Genomic DNA, 17,965 nt, shown 5'->3' on the forward strand with positions numbered 1-17,965 from the left:
GCTCTTATATTACAATATGATAAATATGTTTTTTTTTGGACCTGAAATTCTGACTTTTACCATTTTACTTAATAATTCCAAATATCCTAGGGAAGTCTTAAAACCCTTTGGCCGCTTGAATAACTACATCAGGGGGCATATCCGATCATGGGGCATATCCGATCATCATGGAGCATGTCTGATCATCATGGGTCATATCCGATCATGGGGCATATCCAATCATCATGGGGCATATCCGATCATCATGGGGCATGTCTGATCATCATGGGGCATATCAGATCATCATGGGGCATATCCGATCATCATGGGGCATATCCGATAATCATGGGACATATCTGATCATCATGGGGCATATCCGTGGGACTGCAAATAGCACAGATGTTCTGGTTGGCACCTGGTGGCACTTGCAGGGAACAGGGCACAAATGAATGCTTTATAGTAGCACAAGAGTATATGTAGCTGGATCACTATGTGGGAGCCACAATGGGGACAATGTGATGCCCATTGCCGTGCCGTAATATTTGGTGATGCAGTGAGTTGCTGTAAGCTTTCCAATAAGATTGTTGATGACATCACTGATGCACACACTTGCTGTCTTCCCATAGCAACCTAAATCTCTCCATATTCTCTGTGTAAGGTAGATAGGATCATACAGGGTTACATATTCACCTGTTTTGCACTGGTGTTAACACTCTATGGACATGTAAGAAGATCCATAAACCAGCCTAAATAAAAATCCTATACCATTTATTTGTTTAACTATAAATTTCCTACACATTTGCAAAAACCTTTTTTTTTTATCTTGCGTTGTTTTTGTTTTTAATAAATTAGTCTCTGAGCATGTTGATGCATCAGGGCTGATCCGTGGAGCTACTTTACCTCTTCGGCCGGTTAATAAATTAAGAATGCATTGATAAGAGATGCAGTACAGCAGCCTGAGGCTCTGAAGGACTAAAATTAGGATTTGCTGCTCACTTATCATGCCAAAGAGCCCAAACAGGGGGGGATCGATAGCAATCCTTTCAGCAGATACACGCACATGTTTGTAGACAATAGGGCTGGAGACACATTGCAAAATGAGCCTTTCCCTCTAGCAACAAAAGCTGAATTGTTCTCAGACCTTACAGGGTTTTCTAGTATTAGTAAATATTCAGCAGGAACCAGTTATTCCCTATAAGACCGAGCTGAGAATTCAGTGATTCATCAACAAATCATCGGCCATCAGCCCGGGAGACAGAAGCAGATGAATCAATGGTGACCCACATTACTGTAAATCTATTTTATAAACGACGTGTAACCAATAAACCGTATCCTCGGATGATCTCTGCTTCTGCTCATTTTCTCCATGTCAGTTTCTAGATGTATCTGTCCATCTCAGGTATTGATACAATGGCACCTTTACCGGGGGCTACAAATTAGCCGTTATGGTGGGTTCTGTCTTATCCATGCATGGTTCTGTAACCCATAGCAATCAAACAGACATTTAGGGGATTATGTAGGTGCAACGTTTGCTACAGGTGGTGGTATCAGCAACCTGTCAGCTGGTAGTTTATATTATTCACTTGACTAAAATTATTTTATTGGCTGCTATGGGTTAGTATACATGTGCCTTGGTGTTATGCTATATATGGTGGTTAGGTTCTACTGTACTGGAGTGGTTGCTTTAAGTTTCAGGTTACTACATATGGGTTGTTTACAGAAACCCTGGAGATTACAAATCCAGGGTCTGGGGATTACAAATCTCATCAGAGCACATTGTGGAAGGGACAAGGTAGCACTGTCCTTACTGCCCACCATAAGTCTTAATGATGTGCAAGTTAGGGGATGGGGTGGAAGTGGGACATGCATAAGTAAACCCCCACCCACCTTTCATAAATACATCTCCAATGAATGAAGGCATGGTGGTATTTAGGGCCAGGCCAGGCCGGCCAGGCACCTTAGGCAATCCGGCAGGGCATACCTCCCCCGCTCACACGCCCGACCGCAATAAATGGGAGAGCAATGGAGGGAAGGGAAGACAGGAGAATGCAATGGAGGGGAGGGCGGAGAATATGACGAAGGGGAGGGTTACATGACGGAGGGGAGGGTGACGTGACTGATGGGAGGGTGACGGGGAGGGTGATGTGACTGAGGGGAGGGTGATGTGACAGGGGGAGGGTGATGTGACTGAGGGGAGGGTGATGTGACAATGGCGAGGGTGATGTGATGAAGGGGAGAGTGACGTGATGGAGGGGAGGGTGGCGTGACGGAGGGGAGGGTGACGTGACGGAGGGGAGGTGGTGGTGGTATTCATGGTGGGGGATACCCAAACCCCACTATATTCATCCCCAGAAATTCATCTACAACTATAACCTCATTAAAGTGGTTCTTTACCTTTTAAATGAACTTTTAGTATTATGTAAAGAGTGATATTCTGAGACAATTTACAATTAGTTTTCATTTTTTATTATTTGTGGTTTTTGAGTTATTTAGATTTTTATTCAGCAACTCTCTAGTTTGCAGTTTTAGCACTTTGGTTGATATTAACCCTAGAAACCATGCATTGATTAGAATAAGAGACTGGAATATGAATAGGAGAGGCCTGAATAGAAAGATGAGTATTAAAAAGTAACAATAACAATACATTTGTAGCCTTACAGAGCATTTGTTTTTTAGATGGGGTCAATGGCCCCATTTGAAAACTGGAAAGAGTTGGAAGACTATGCCAAATAATTTAAAAAACTATAACAAAAATAATGAAGACCAATTGAAAAGTTGCTTAGAATCAGCCATTCTATAACATATTAAATGCTAACTTAAAGGTGAAACACCCCTTTAAACCTGCCAGTAATATCAGAGAAGGATAAAAGGTTCCTTCACTTCAAAAGTCATTTTTAGGGTGGTGCCCACCATCATATTACTGCTTGGTAACTGTATTAATTGTATTTATGAAGGAAGGTAGGTAGTTTACCGTTGGTAACTGCACTTCAGCCCCTATTTATGAATTATTATTTCTGATAGTAATAACTGATTACAGTTTCAATTCATATAGATCATGCCAAATTTCCCACATACACAAACCTGAAAATTCTTAGCCTTGTGGCCTTATTTCAAACCTTGATTGGACCATTTTCTAAAGAGCAGAGTCCTCTTCAAACATTAAACCTTTAAATAAACTTTTAGTATGATGTAGAGAGACAATTTGCAATCATGTTTTATTATTTATGGCTTTTGGGTTATTTAGCTTTTTATTCAGCAGCTCTCCATTTTGCCATTTCAGCCATCTGGTTGCTATGGTCCACATTAGAGACAAGAGACTGGAATATGAATAGGAGAGGCCTGAATATAAAGATGAGTAATAAAAAGTAGCAATAACAATACATTTGTAGCCTTACAGAGCATTTGTTTTTTAGATGGGGTCAGTGACCCCTTTTGAAAGCTGGAGAGAAAAAGGCAAATAATAAAAAAACTATAAAAAAGAGAAAATGAAGGCAAATTGAAAAGCTGCTTGAAATTAGCCATTCTATATCATACTACAATTGAACTAAAAGGTGAACCAAGCCTTTTGCTTACGGAGCTGAATCGTTTTGGTGCTTTGGGCATTACCAATAGTTGCATATAGAGCGTCTGCATCGGTCAATAATGACCTTAGATGCAGACAAGCAGAAAATGCAGTCTCTCCACTTACCCCATCCCCTCTGCCTTTAAATAACCCTAAATGCTAAATGTATAATTGCCCCTATACCAATAGCTAAAATGCCAGCCGTAATGCCCAGCAAGAACAGCAGAATTGCAGGTACCAGCCACAACTGAAGCACAATAAAAAACACAGTATATTGTTAAAGAGGCATGGAGGGTGAATATCTTTTTTTCCCCCAACCCCACTTAACTACATGCACATCGCTTCCGGACACAGATAAAGAAAACATTTTCTTGTGATGATTTTGTGCCTGCAAGGAATCAGGCAATAAATAAATGGGGCAATTATGGGCAATGCACTGTAATTACCAGGCATTTATAATCTGCAAACACATATTTGGCTGTGCTATTAGAACAGAGCACATACAACACTGCATATATTATATACAGTATATATGATGCTTTGTATGTGCTACTGACTACTTTCCTGGATTATTGATGGAAGATCTAGATGGTTGGCCTGTATAGTGAAAATCATCGAATATGCTTTTTAGGGGTAATGTAGAAAGAGGTGCAAAGTTTGCATGGGATCTAATAACCCTCAGCAGATAGTATTAACAGTCACCTCTTTGAAAGCAAATATATTATTGGTTGCTATGGGTAACTAGGCCCACTGCATACAGTGTAACTTTTATTACATGACTCCATGGAGAATGGGTTGACCAATTCTGCCCTGGGGCCCCCCATCATCAAATGGGCCCTTTGCGGGGAGTATAACAACAGCTGGAGGACTGCAGGGCCTTTTATTCTTTTTTTTTTATCATAGGTTTTAGCCCTCAGCCTTCCTGCCTTACTCAAGGCCTCGTCCTTAACCCTGGCTCCATGCCTTAGAATATTTATTATAGCAGAGAGATAATAAAAGTGAAAACCTTGTATATGGAGTAGGTTCAGCAGACTGGTGTTTGCGTCGAGAAGAAGCATCCGACCTCTTTCCACCGTGACGTTGTCGCCATCTAATGGCGGTTGCCCAGAAGGCCAAGTGGAGTTTTTTGACCACAGACGGCAAAAATATAATGGCACCTCGCTCTGAAAAGCAAAGCAGGAAAAGAAAAGTCATGATATTCAATTACTAGGCACCCCCAAATCAATCATGAATGTGGTAATCTCACAGGGTGCTTTCTGGTCTAAGTAAGGGTTCTGCTCCTGGATCAAGATCAGTGGTGTAACTAGATGTTACTGGGCCCCACAGCAAATTAATTTTAGGTTCCCCAACATAGCCAGACATTGCCCTGTTTTATCAATAAATGTTGTAATTGCTCATTATTTGGGCCTCATGGGGCCCCCTATGTCTCCTGGGCACCCTGCAGCCACAGGGTCTGCTTCCTCTGTAGTTATGCCCCTAATCAAGATAAAAATAAGGAGAATACTTAGCTTTTGTTCAGACATACCACAAACTGGCAGATGGTCAATGGAATCAAACCCACTACTAACCCACCTAGTGCATTTCTCAATGGAATATGGATCTCATGCTCCTCAACTGCCCTGAGGTCTCCGCCCGCAGCCTATTACGTCCAGAGAGCTGTCCTTCATTGGATCAACCTACACACTAATATAAAAAACCACAACCAATGCTGTGACATCCCAAAAGCAGTTGGTAGTTTGTCATTAATTCGCTGATTGACTATAAGTTGGTTGTATCCTGAATGCTCAGGTGCCTACAGGCCATACAGTAAGTTGTTGTAGCATTGGGAATGTTCAAACGCCCTGATTGGTGTAGCCTTATAACAATTTCAGGATTGCTCTGTGAATGTTCTGATTGGTTGCAGGTGAGATTACTCATGTACCTGTTCTAATATTCTGATTGGCTACAGGTTAGATTAGCCTTTAGTAATGCTCTGTTTGTTTACCTGTTGGCTGAAGAATATACATCCACAGTCCTATAGACTTCAGTGCTGATTACATATAGAACACCCCTGTATGAGACACCCTACCCCTCTAAAGGCATCACTGCAGTAACGTAACTAATGTGGGTCAGGCCCGGGTACGGACCGTGCAGCGGAGACACCTCCCAACCCCCCCTCTGGACGCAGTTTTCTGTGCGCCTTCGCAGCAGCACCCCATGCACCCTCGGTAGTTACGCCCTTCATCACTGGTCACACATATCCTGGGCTGCTTGAGACAATAAATAATAACTTTAATTTAGTACTGGGTCACAACACATTCAGCATTGCCTTCTGCCTAAATAATGAGCTCATCGGAAATGCCAAGAATTGTTCCAAGTTACGATTGGGCCACAATTACAATGCTCGGTTCCGGTGTCTTAAGTAACATCAACAAACTAATATACATTACTGTAACACAAACACATGGAGATGCATTCATATTCTGGGTAAACAATCCCATAACACGGAAAGAAAGACATTGTAATCACTTGTTTATATGTGTAAGTCAAAACTTCACAAATATTGATCTGGCTGTTAATATATTTTAGAACATTTATGACATGGGCAGGTGAAAAGGTAAAATATAACTCTTTAAACTGCATTTATAGAAGTACCAAGAGCCCTTAAACATACTTTTACTATAATACATGGAAATAACAAAAATAAGGATATTAGAAGTCACTGAGGGGTTTTGTGACCATTTAAAGGCACAAGGCTGCAGGCTGAGTTATACAGGGAACTCTGAGTATCACTCATGTATTATAAGGGATAATGTACCCCCTACTGTAAATGATAAGGATATTAGAAGTCACTGAGGGGTTGTTCTGTGACCATATAAAGGCACAAGGCTGCAGGCTGAGTTATACAGGGAACTCTGAGTATCACTCATGTATTATAAGGGATAATGTACCCCCTACTGTAAATGATAAGGATATTAGAAGTCACTGAGGGGTTGTTCTGTGACCATATAAAGGCACAAGGCTGCAGGCTGAGTTATAGATGGAACTCTGAGTATCACTCATGTATTATAACTGATAATGTACCTCCTACTGTAAATGATAAGGATATTAGAAGTCACTGATTGGTTCTGTGACCATCTAAAAGCACAAGGCTGCAATTGTGAATCATGGCAACGTACAGCATTTGCCAGAACCCACAGATTGCCAGTCAGGGCCTGGATAGGCTTACCAATAATGGGGTGGGGTTTGGGGGGATTTAGGGTGTTGCTGAGGAGAAATATCTGGACATGGCCAGATGATGTAATGGACACAACCCTGAAATGCCAGCAGGTCCATGTTGGTGCTATTTCCAGCCTTTCCTAGCAGGAGTCCTATCTTGGTGTTTAGGTTGTTGATCTGTGTGGGATATTGGTGTGATATATACATAAATCCCCGACCCTAGTGATAGTCTGTGTAAGTGGCTGGGATCCAGGCAGGAATAATGGAAATCATGTCTTGTTCCATAAATAACGACCTACAAGTGCATTTCATTATTTCAGTTTCCTAAATCTGTCCTGTGATATCAAACCACAAATTTCCCAGTGAATGTTTAAATCCCTCCATATGGTTCCAGGCTGCATTAATGGGCCAGGCGCAGAGTTCCCACTCGCTGATAGGAGACCAGGGAGCCACTAAATTCAGCTGAAGGAAGTTACCAGGTTCACAAACAGCAGAAATCCAGGAGCTGAGAGAGAGTGGGTGGCATTTCGCTTTGTGTGGCTGGAAATCACCAGCACAGCAACTATATCTGCAATACAGACCATTTCTAGTGCAAATGCTGCTGCTTCTGAGTTCTAGATGGAAGGCTAATGAGTAACCAGAGAAACATTTGCTTCTGCACTACTGTCATTGCATAGGCTGCTTTACAATATCTATGCATCAGCAGCCATATATAGACATTCATTCTTGCCATCCTCTACCATCTCACTTCACTGAAGGTCCTATGGTGCTATGGCACTGTGCCCCTGCAATCCCTCACTGGTATGGTTGCAGTGTATAAAAATGGGTCAGGGTCGAACTGGAACCTTGGAGGGCCCGTCAGGGCTGCAAACAAAGTGCCCACCTGGCAGTTCCTTCCCAACCGCCAATTCCCAGGCCTAGTGCGAACTTGTCACACACACATGTGAGCGCCGCAGCGCAGGTTCATCTGTTTATGGTGCGGCTGGGGGGAGCAGGTCTGGGTAGGCAGGGGCCCATGAAGGCCAGGGCCCACTGGGTTTTTTCCCCCAGTCCGACCCTGAATAGGGCTGCAGTAGCCGGGGAATTGATTATTATTAAAGATTATTATTTTGAAAATGTTAAAAAGCATGAATGGTGCACACAACAAACTAACGCTTGGTGCTTTTCGTGGACAGAAGCCACGTCCTCAAAACAATTTTCACTTAATCCATGTGAGCATTTAAAAAGACAAAAACACTAAAAACAGCAACCCTTAAGCTGGCCATAGACGCAACAATACATTCGTATGAATCGTGGATTCGTACTATTTTCGGACTGTGTGTGGAGAGTCTGACGGCGGAGATTGGTCGTTTGGTCAATCGGACAGGTTAGAAAATTTCTGATGGCTGCCGATAATATCTCTGCGTGTATTGCCGATCGTACGATTTTCAGTGGGAGACTGTCACTAGCTTTGTCAGACATAACTATCGTACGATTGCTGTCAGGGGCAGAACATTGGCTGATCTGTTCTGTTACTATTTTATTTGGTTGGAATGGTAAGACTTTGATCTGAATGGTTAGTGGCAGGTCGCGAGATGGGAAAGTCCGATCATACGTTGATTCGTACGATCGGATCTTTGCGTCTATGGCCAGCTTTACAGTGCTAGACACATATATTATGCTAAACACATACATGTAGAGCTTCAACAAGGGACTTGTACCACTCAAAATTTCATACAATTGACAGTTAATGTACTATAGATAATTTACACAAGTATATAAGTATGTAATTCATTCGTTATTAGGGTCCAGATTACCCTAGAAACCATGCATTTATTTGAATAAGAGACTGGAATATGAATAGGAGAGGCCTGAATAGAAAGATGAGTAATAAAAAGTAGTAATAACAATACATTTGTAGCCTTAGCAGTTGTTTTTTAGATGGGGTCAGTGACCCCCGTTTGAAAGCTGGAAGATGTAATAACTCAGAAAAAGAAGGTAAATAATAAAAAACTGTACTATATAATAAATAAAATACCAACTGAAAAGTTGTTTTGAGTTGCCTGTTCTAATACATGCTAAAAGTTAGCTTAAATGAGAGTCACCCCTTTAACTCACAAAGAGGTTACCAGTACCCTGTGGGCCCCAGTGTATTATGGGTATTTCCTGTTTCCCTAGTCTATAGTGAAGGGAACTCATAGTTTCCCCTGTTTGGAGAGGAGGTAGCGGTGCTGCAGGGCCTGAAGTGTTAACAATAGACTGCTTGTGTTGCTTGGATTTTGGTGTTTGCTTTCTTTGTTGTGTTGATATTGGTGTGTGACTAATAAAGTTTCCAGCAGGAAAGGTTATCTATAGGAGGAAGAGGAAGTCATGTGACCATCCTGGCAGTGTGTAAACAGGAAGAGATGGGTATCAGGCAAAGCTTAGGCCTAGTTCATGCAACATGTGCTGCGCTCACACAGGGTCACTCAGTGTCATAAAATGTGGAGAAATAAATGTCCCAGTTCTGTTCATTGCACCCGAGTCTTTTAAATCCTTACAGCTTTATGGCAAAGCATCACCTTATTAAAAATCATGGTTCATACAGGGTCAGGGACACAAGAGAAGCCCTATGGAGTGAGCCTGGAACAAGTAGAAGGGAAAGGGACATGACAGAGGGACGAGTAGGAAAAGAGAGTGGGGTAACAGGCAAGGAATTATGGGAGTTGTAGTATGGAAGCAGCAAGGAAAAGGGGGAAGGGCTTAATGTATAAATAGAGGTGGAGAAAGTGCAGGAAATCTCGTGACTGCGCGGGAACAATCAGTGTTACCCTCCCTCCCGCCCTGTAGGGATGGTTGGGCCATTGAGTTGCATCTCTGGCATGGTGGGGGTGCCCTACTGGGTAGCCAAAAAGGGGGCTGTAGTGTTACAGTGAGGTTTTTGTCAGATAGGCCTGGGACTAGGCTTAGGGGAAGGAGTCACAGTAAGCAAGGAAATAGGTGGCGGAGGCTTAGCCTTAGGCTGGAGAATGGGTTGGTTAAGAGGGTTACTGTTAATTTATTGTAAACTATTGTTAATTGTTATATGCAGCCTTCAGCGGCTAGTGTTTTACACATGTAAACATGTTATTCATTTGTTATAATAATGTCGGACTGTCGTGGTGGTTCATTTATCATACGCTTGTGTAATGTAAATGAATAAATAAAGATGCGGCCGTTCCACCCAAGTTGTTGTGGCTGTGACTGAGAGAGTTTACCGGGATGTGGGAGTTTGGTCCAAAATCGAGTCATACTCAAGTCACGCGAGGATTAGTTATTGACAGACTAGTTCTCACTCGGTTAGAGCACATCTAGGAGCATGAGGCAGTCAGGGTTAGTCAGAAAGATCAGCCCTGTGCTCCATGAAGGAGAATGGGGTTTTCAATCCCCAGGAGACCAAAGTGGAAGGGATCCAGGCTAGTGCTCTCCTCCTTCCCTGGAATGCAGGGTCCTCCTTCCATAAGGCAAACTGAGAGCCAGATGGCAGTCCCAGGAGGTTACCAGTGCTAACTTTAAGACACATTTCTAGTCTAAAAACTGGATTTCAGTTCTTCAAGTGAAGACTGTGCTCACTGCAATAGCAATGTGTCCCTCCTCGTCCCTGTTGGAGCAAAAGAAAGGGCAGAATGGGGAGGGCTGACTCAGGGTTCAGATTTTGGAGCCCCTGGGCCACATTGTCCTATGAGTACTACATGCGCCTCCCCCATCCCACATGCATACACAGCAGCTTATTTACATAAACTATAGTAATCATTCTGAAGCAAACACACTAGTTCTACTAGTGCAGGGTAACAATACATCATATTGTCATTCCTTTAAAAGATTTACATTTTTTTGGTGTTACTGTTCCTTTAAGTCAACTAGAAAATCCCTTAAACACTAAATAAACCCAATAGACTGGTTTTGCTTCCAATAAGGATTAATTATATCTTGGTTGGGATCAAGTACAAGCTACTGTTTTATTATTACAGAGACAAAGGAAATAATTTTTAAAATTTGGATTATTTGGATAAAATGGAGTCTATGGGAGACAGCATTTCTGTAAATGGATTAAAAAAAAAATACACACACATAAAAAACCATAAAGGCCAATGCACAAAAATCCACTGCATGCCAAATGCAGGTATAAGCCCCCATGTGCAAGGGCTCTAATAAGAAGGGTATAATTTTTCCTTTAAAACTTTAGGAAATATTCCAGATTATTCCAATTGAGTAAATTGTGGGATGTTTCCCATAGTATTATTGTGATTTGCTAACATCTGCTCCTGACGGCGATCGTAGTTTATTTTTCTACGAATGACCTGCCAGCCTATAATAATCCTCATTACACCAGCCATTGACGATCCAGGGCCAAAGTGTTAAGGGCCCCGCATTGAGCTTGCGAGGGGTGAGGAAATATTTAAGGAATGGGCTTGTTTCTGATAAAGTCATTCTTCGGGTCACCTGCGGCAACTTGTGGTTTTAACAGCCCAATCAGCAGGCCTGACGCACAGGAGGTAGCACTTTTCATGGTGTTGACAGATTGTCATTTTAACAGCAAATAGAAGGTGTCCATAACATTCACTATGATGGAATGTGTTAGGTAGGGACCCGTGACTCCAAATACTTCATTCCCATGATGGAGTGTGGTAGCGGGAACGCACCGCAGCCTGGAAAAGTAGCCTTTGTCTCCTTTATGGAGGAATGGGGGGGAGGAAGAGGGGGGGTCGCTCTTTTATTTTTATAACAAAACGCATTCTGTACGAGGAAATTTTTCAGCCATCTGCTCTCATTATTCCTAATGTCGGGCCACCATCTCCTCCCAACAATGAAAATAATTACCTCCTGGAGGGTAAAAAATAAAGATATCAGGACAAACAAAAGTTAATTACATTTTGCTCTCAGGGATCCCGAGCAGTGTTCCTAATAAAGAAGCAATTAGGTAGGTAAAGGCATCACTTACAGTTACAGCATAAACAAACGCAGTTCGTGCCATAGGAGCAGAAGGAATTTCCCGTTATCTTTATCAGGCGCACAGGCAACAGTGTGTATTGTATACAAAGAGATTTTTGGTTCCCCTTTAAAAAAAACACAAAAAAAAAACAAGACCTACAGTCCTATTACAGGTACAGGACCTATTATCCAAAATGCTTGGGACCTGGGGCTTTCCGGATAATGGATCTTTCTGTAATTTGAATCTTCATACGTCTACTAAAAAGTCAGAAACATTAAATAAACCCAATAGTTGGGATCTAGTATAAACTACTGTTTTATTGATAAAGAGAAAAAGGAAATCATTTTTAAAAATTTGGATTATTTGGATACAATAGAGTCTGTGGGAGACGGCCATTCCATAATTGTGAACTTTCGGGATAACAGGTTTCCGAATAATGGATCCCATACCTGTAGAACCGGGGGTGAACGCCTTGCAGTGCTCTACATGATGCCAAAGTGCAGGTTCAGAGGTTCAGATGTGCAGAGGATGCTGGGACTTGTAGTACAAACAACATTTTCAGGAAAATACAATGGTACAACATTTATTTTCATGCAAAACCATTGCATTTACATTGCATCATTTTACTTACAGGTAACACAATTTGTCCTATGAATCAGGTAGATTTTTTTATCTTATGGGTGGGAGCTGCCATACTATACTTACAACTTAGTAATGCTTCAGAGTAGTGCCCATGACAGCCAGACTGCAGTGAAAAATTGACAGGATGCTTGCTTATCCAAGCAAATTATTTTGATTGTTACTTCTAATCTAGTACATGCCACAGGCATTTTTAGTCAACCTGGGGGCACTAATTCTGCGAAACTGGGCAAGCAGGATGGTGGGCAGTAAGAGGGTGGGAATAACAAACTCACAGAACAGGAGATGGTAGCCTTTCTACATTATCCCTTATAATACAAGAGTGATACTCAGAGTTCCTTGTATAACTCAGCCTGCAGCCTTGTGCCTTTATATGGTCACAGAACAATCCCTCAGTGACGTCTAATATCCTTATCATTTACAGTAGGGGGTACATTATCCCTTATAATACATGAGTGATACTCACAGTTCCCTGTATAACTCAGCCTGCAGCCTTGTGCCTTTATATGGTCACAGAACCCAGCAGTGACTTCCAATATCCTTATCATTTACAGTAGGGGGTACATTATCCCTTATAATACAAGAGTGATACTCAGAGTTCCTTGTATAACTCAGCCTGCAGCCTTGTGCCTTTATATGGTCACAGAACAACCCCTCAGTGACTTCTAATATCCTTATCATTTACATTAGGGGGTACATTATCCCTTATAATACATGAGTGATACTCAGAGTTCCCTGTATAACTCAGCCTGCAGCCTTGTGCCTTTATATGGTCACAGAACAACCCCTCAGTGACTTCTAATATCCTTATCATTTACAGTAGGGGGTACATTATCCCTTATAATACATGAGTGATACTCAGAGTTCCCTGTATAACTCAGCCTGCAGCCTTGTGCCTTTATATGGTCACAGAACCCCTGAGTAACTTTTAATACCCATAGAATGGAGGTGCATGTTCTTATCTATAGAGCTCTGGCCACTGAATGTTTCATTGAATAGATACAGTATATGTGTAATATATTTGTAGGTAGTCACAACAAATTCTCTCTGTTTCAAAAACTGGTGATTGATTTTAGGATTCTACACAGAAAACAGCCCCCCTTCCAAACACAACCCCCTTGGTACCCAAAAAGCAGGTTATGAATTGGCCATAATGAGTCGGTGATTGTGAATGTGCAGAATTCTGAGACCCTCTGTTTATTGCTCCTTGTCAGGGGCCCTTCGAATGCCGTTTGACAGGTTTATGAAATTCATAGCACATTGAGTTCAATACAAAAGAATTTCTCCGTTTCCGTAACACAAATAATAAATTGATCATTTTCGAAGCGCCGGCGAGAGAACTGCCGAATGACCTTCACAACAACGATGTTGATCTTTCAGTAATAAATTATCATTTTAATACAAAGCTTCTGAATTGAGTTTATCCTCGATAGGCCGGCTGACCAGGCAGTTGATGGGCATTTCTATAAATGTACGTCTCCTGTGAACGAGATGAGCAGCGAGCGGCCCCTCACATCAAAGCCAGGCGGAGGCCGGAGAGAATCCCTGTGTTGTGCGAGGCTGGATTTGAATTGCAGAGCTGATGCTAAATCAATGAAGAGGCTCAGCCTCCGGGCGGTCAGGTTGTTGCTTTTCAATCACTCGACGCTGTTGCTCTGTGACAATATCACCTGCCAAAGTCCATTATTTTAGATTTCATGCATCACTGCACCCAGAGAGGATCCCAGCTCAAATACATGGAATTGCTGCACACAATGGGATGCACACACCCGCTCATCTTTTATTATTCTGGGCACTACAGTTTGATTATTTCTCCCTATCAAGTGCAATAATCCCTGACCCACAGAGATTAACAATTCAGTGTTTGGACATGGAACACTTGCATATCATCAGCATAGCTAGAAATGTTGTACATGATGTTTTGTGCTTCTGTCCCAGCCCAAGGCAACCACAGCCCTTAAGCAGTAAAGATCTGTGTCTCCAAAGATGCCCCAGTAGCTCCCCATCTTCTTTTCTGCTGATTCACTGCACATGCTCTGTGCTGCTGTCACTTACTGAGTTTAGGGACCCACTAACAATATACAGTACACATATAGGGATGCACCGAATCCAGGATTCGGTTCGGGATTCAGCCAGAATTCTGCCTTTTTCAGCAGGATTTGGATTCGGCCGAATCCTTCTGCCAGGCCGAATCCAAATCCTAATTCGCATATGCAAATTAGTATCAGGAAGAAAAATCACGTGACTTTTTGTCACAAAACTAGGAAGTAAAAAAAATTTCCCCTTCCCATTCCTCATTTGCTTATGCAAATTAGGATTCGGTTCGTTATTCGGCCGAATCTTTTGCAAAGGATTCGGGGGTTCAGCCAAATCCAAAATGGTGGATTCGGTGCATCTCTATACACATAGAATAGAAATGTCACAATATGAGGCTGATTAGTAATTAATACACATAATTACTACATGGCAGCACAGAAACCAGTGCAATTAGCATCAGAATTGAATAATCAGCAAACCTGTAGCATCAGCTTATATTACAGCCAGGGAAGCTCATTTTCTGCTGGATAATTAGTGACGAGCCCTAAGCTTAGCTTCTCAACAGCCAATCAGAGCCCACTGAGCATGTGAGTGTCACAGACACTTTCCAAGATGGTGACCCCCTGTGACAAGTTTGAAGTCCTGGATCATTGCTGCTATTGACAAGCTCAAACTTTAGCCTCGTGCAATAAGGTCATTATATAAAATATGCCATATTAGTCACATTCATTTTTAGGGTTTAGTTCTCCTTTAAGTGCCTCTCTCTCACAGTTCAAGTCCGGATAGCCACCCACTCCCTCTTTATGTTGATGGTAGTGTTCAACACAAAAACATTCATTATAACCCTTTCTCAATGACTTTAGAGTCCCATTCTCTATCCTTGAACAGAAGCTGGCGAGCGCTCCACGTCCACCCAGAAGTTTAAAACAAAGAATTTTATTTCAATAGTTTAAAAACAAACATCGTCCTGACGCGTTTCGTATCCACAGTACGTAGTTATAGGCAAAGCACCCTAAGGTGCCTATTGGCTTATTTAAATCTAAAAAACAGACATTACATCATTGATTATACAATTACAGAAACACTAGTAATTAGCCCTGATGGTAACAAGCCAAACAGTTTAACCCTTGAAATTGATTCCTTCACATACGCATTACCCAATTTTAAATGAAACCTCATTTAACAGACTTAATTCATATCATAACTTTAACAGATAAGCGCTAATGGAATGCAAATAGATCGTTTAATAAAATAAAGAGTATAGAATTCATAAATACAACTCACTTGTGATTTAATTCGTTAAATTAATTTTAAATTAATTTAAATTTAAATTAATTTATATCATATATATATATATATATATATATATATATACATAGTCATAATACTAAAATCCTCTGAAGACGCTTGAGCAAACAAGTGAGAGGATGTATAAACCATAAGATTCTATCTAATTTGATGAGTCTATTTTATTTTATTGGGTCCTTCTATGGATATCTAAGTATTCATTTATTTGACTTGTTCATTGTAGCTGTTAAAACCAGCCGTCACCATTCCTCTTTTATTATTCCCCGAAGTCTCTACGTGACTAAAAAACAGACAGATCTGAAAATACAACAAAACCCGACTTGAGAAAAAAAAAAAAAAAACAAGAGTGTAAAATCTTTTTGAAGAAAATAAAATAAACCCCACAAAAAGGTAAACGAAAGTGAAAATTCATGCGACACAAGTACAGAAACTTCCCCCGATTATCTAGCGGGTGACCATCAGTAAACGAAAGTAGCGCGTCAAAAAACTATTTTACAAACTTCCATATATCATATCACAGGCACCTATCCGTTATCATTTAAAAACAGAAAAACTAGAAAAAATGACAAAAACGTATATATATTTTCAAAACCTTTACATATCACATTTGAAGGTAGTAAAATCAGAAGTTTTACAAAAACCAATAAGGTACATTTATTACTTTGCATTCTCCATCCTTGATAATTACTTCCTTGATAATTACAGGTGAGCTGTGATATTTTTGGAACCCTTACCTAAGCTACTGGCATTCAAGGTGCAATACATTGGACACTGGGATCAAGAAGGCAACCTAGTGTCCCATATCCATTATCCACTCTTATGAGGAGAAGGTCCAGAGAAGCAGAGAAGAGGTGATCCAGTCTGCTGCTGAGAGTGTCAGTCTAGAACAGTGATCCTCAACCAGTGGCTCACGAACAACATGTTGCTCTCCAATCCAGTGGCGTAACTACAGGGAGCAGCAATTGCAATTACACCAGGACCCACTCCCCCCTGCTCTCCCTCGGGGCCCGCCGGAAAATGGCACCCCTTGCAGGAGGTAAGAAAAACGTACGTATAGCGCGTCTAGAGGGGGGGCGGGTGCACATCCTGCACCCAGACCCGGTAGCGTTTAGTTACGTTACTGCTCCAAACCTTTGCATGTTGCTCTCAATGACCTCTAAGCAGGTGCTTATTTTTGTATTTTAGTCATGGAGGCAAGTTTATTTGCATATAAACCAGGTGTACTACCAAGTAGAGCCTCCTGTAGGCTGCCAGTCCACATAGGGCCCTTATTTGGCACCCCAGGAACTTTCTTCTTACATCTGAATGCGGCTCTCATGTGCAAAAAGGTTGCGTCAAGAGGAATTTTCCCCACTGAGAAGACTCTACCAAGTGCCCCATAAAACTGAAACTCTGTCATTTCCAATACAAAAAGACCCGTACCCCAAATGATTAGATAATATTTACACCAAGAGAATCCCCAACAAATAATGCAGATTAAAAGTAATAATTTGGTTATAATGTACTTTGAAAAAGCAAATGCGTTTCTTTTTTCAGGGTATGCAATAGAGGAGTCAAGTTAGTGGCTGGCACAGGATATGGAACATATATGTTTATTCTGAGTTAATGTCAACAAGGTCGTAGGGCCTGATGGAATATGCCCATGTCTACTTAGAGAGCTTAGTTTAGTTTAAGTTTCATCTGCTATGGCACCACTGTAGTTTACTTAAATAAAGTCTTAGTACAAAGTTGATCCAGGCACTGGCCAATTGCCATATTGGAGTCAGGAATTTCCTCTACTACTTCCTTCCTCCCACCCGGGAGGCAAATTGAGAGGCTTCAGATAGCAGTTTTTGCCTGCCTTTGTATCAGTTATGAACGCAAGTTTTTTTTTTTCAACCTAAATTATCAGATTTAGCAGCCATGCATTATACCAACTGTCATTATAACAAAGCCCAGGTGACTTTCTGGGAGTATACAAGGCAGGGGAATATTATAATTCTGTTTTTTGGTTTATCCAGGGTGTATCCAGGGCCAGAGATAGGTGCAGGCCCAAAAGAGACCAAGGACTTTTAGGGAGGTGGAAACTCGGCAACTATCACCAGGGCTGGAATGGCATTGGGTGGAGGTGGGATTAGTTTCAGAGTCTTATAATTATCTATAACTTTATGTGTTATAAATTAATCTGACAATTGAATTGCCAAGTATTGACTGCTGCAATCAATGGTGAATGTAGTGAGTTCAATGAAACCCATGGTCATAAGAAAACATATTTGGACTCTACCAATATCTTTATAACATTACCTTGTCAGGCACGTTTTTTCCAAATACAG

At 41.4% G+C, this 17,965-nt stretch overlaps 1 protein-coding gene across 1 annotated transcript in view; it reads right to left on the bottom strand.

Moving 5' to 3' along the window:
* The window catches only part of pkhd1.L (PKHD1, fibrocystin/polyductin L homeolog), a 329,488-nt gene that overhangs the window by 231,875 nt on the left and 79,648 nt on the right, over window positions 1-17,965 (bottom strand). The window contains exon 36 of the mRNA XM_041563601.1: window positions 4,548-4,704. Within this exon, the coding sequence (XP_041419535.1) occupies window positions 4,548-4,704 (157 nt within the window). The remainder of the gene's footprint in view (window positions 1-4,547; window positions 4,705-17,965) is intronic.

This window comes from Xenopus laevis, chromosome 5L, assembly GCF_017654675.1.
Source record: "Xenopus laevis strain J_2021 chromosome 5L, Xenopus_laevis_v10.1, whole genome shotgun sequence".
NCBI lineage: Eukaryota > Metazoa > Chordata > Amphibia > Anura > Pipidae > Xenopus > Xenopus laevis.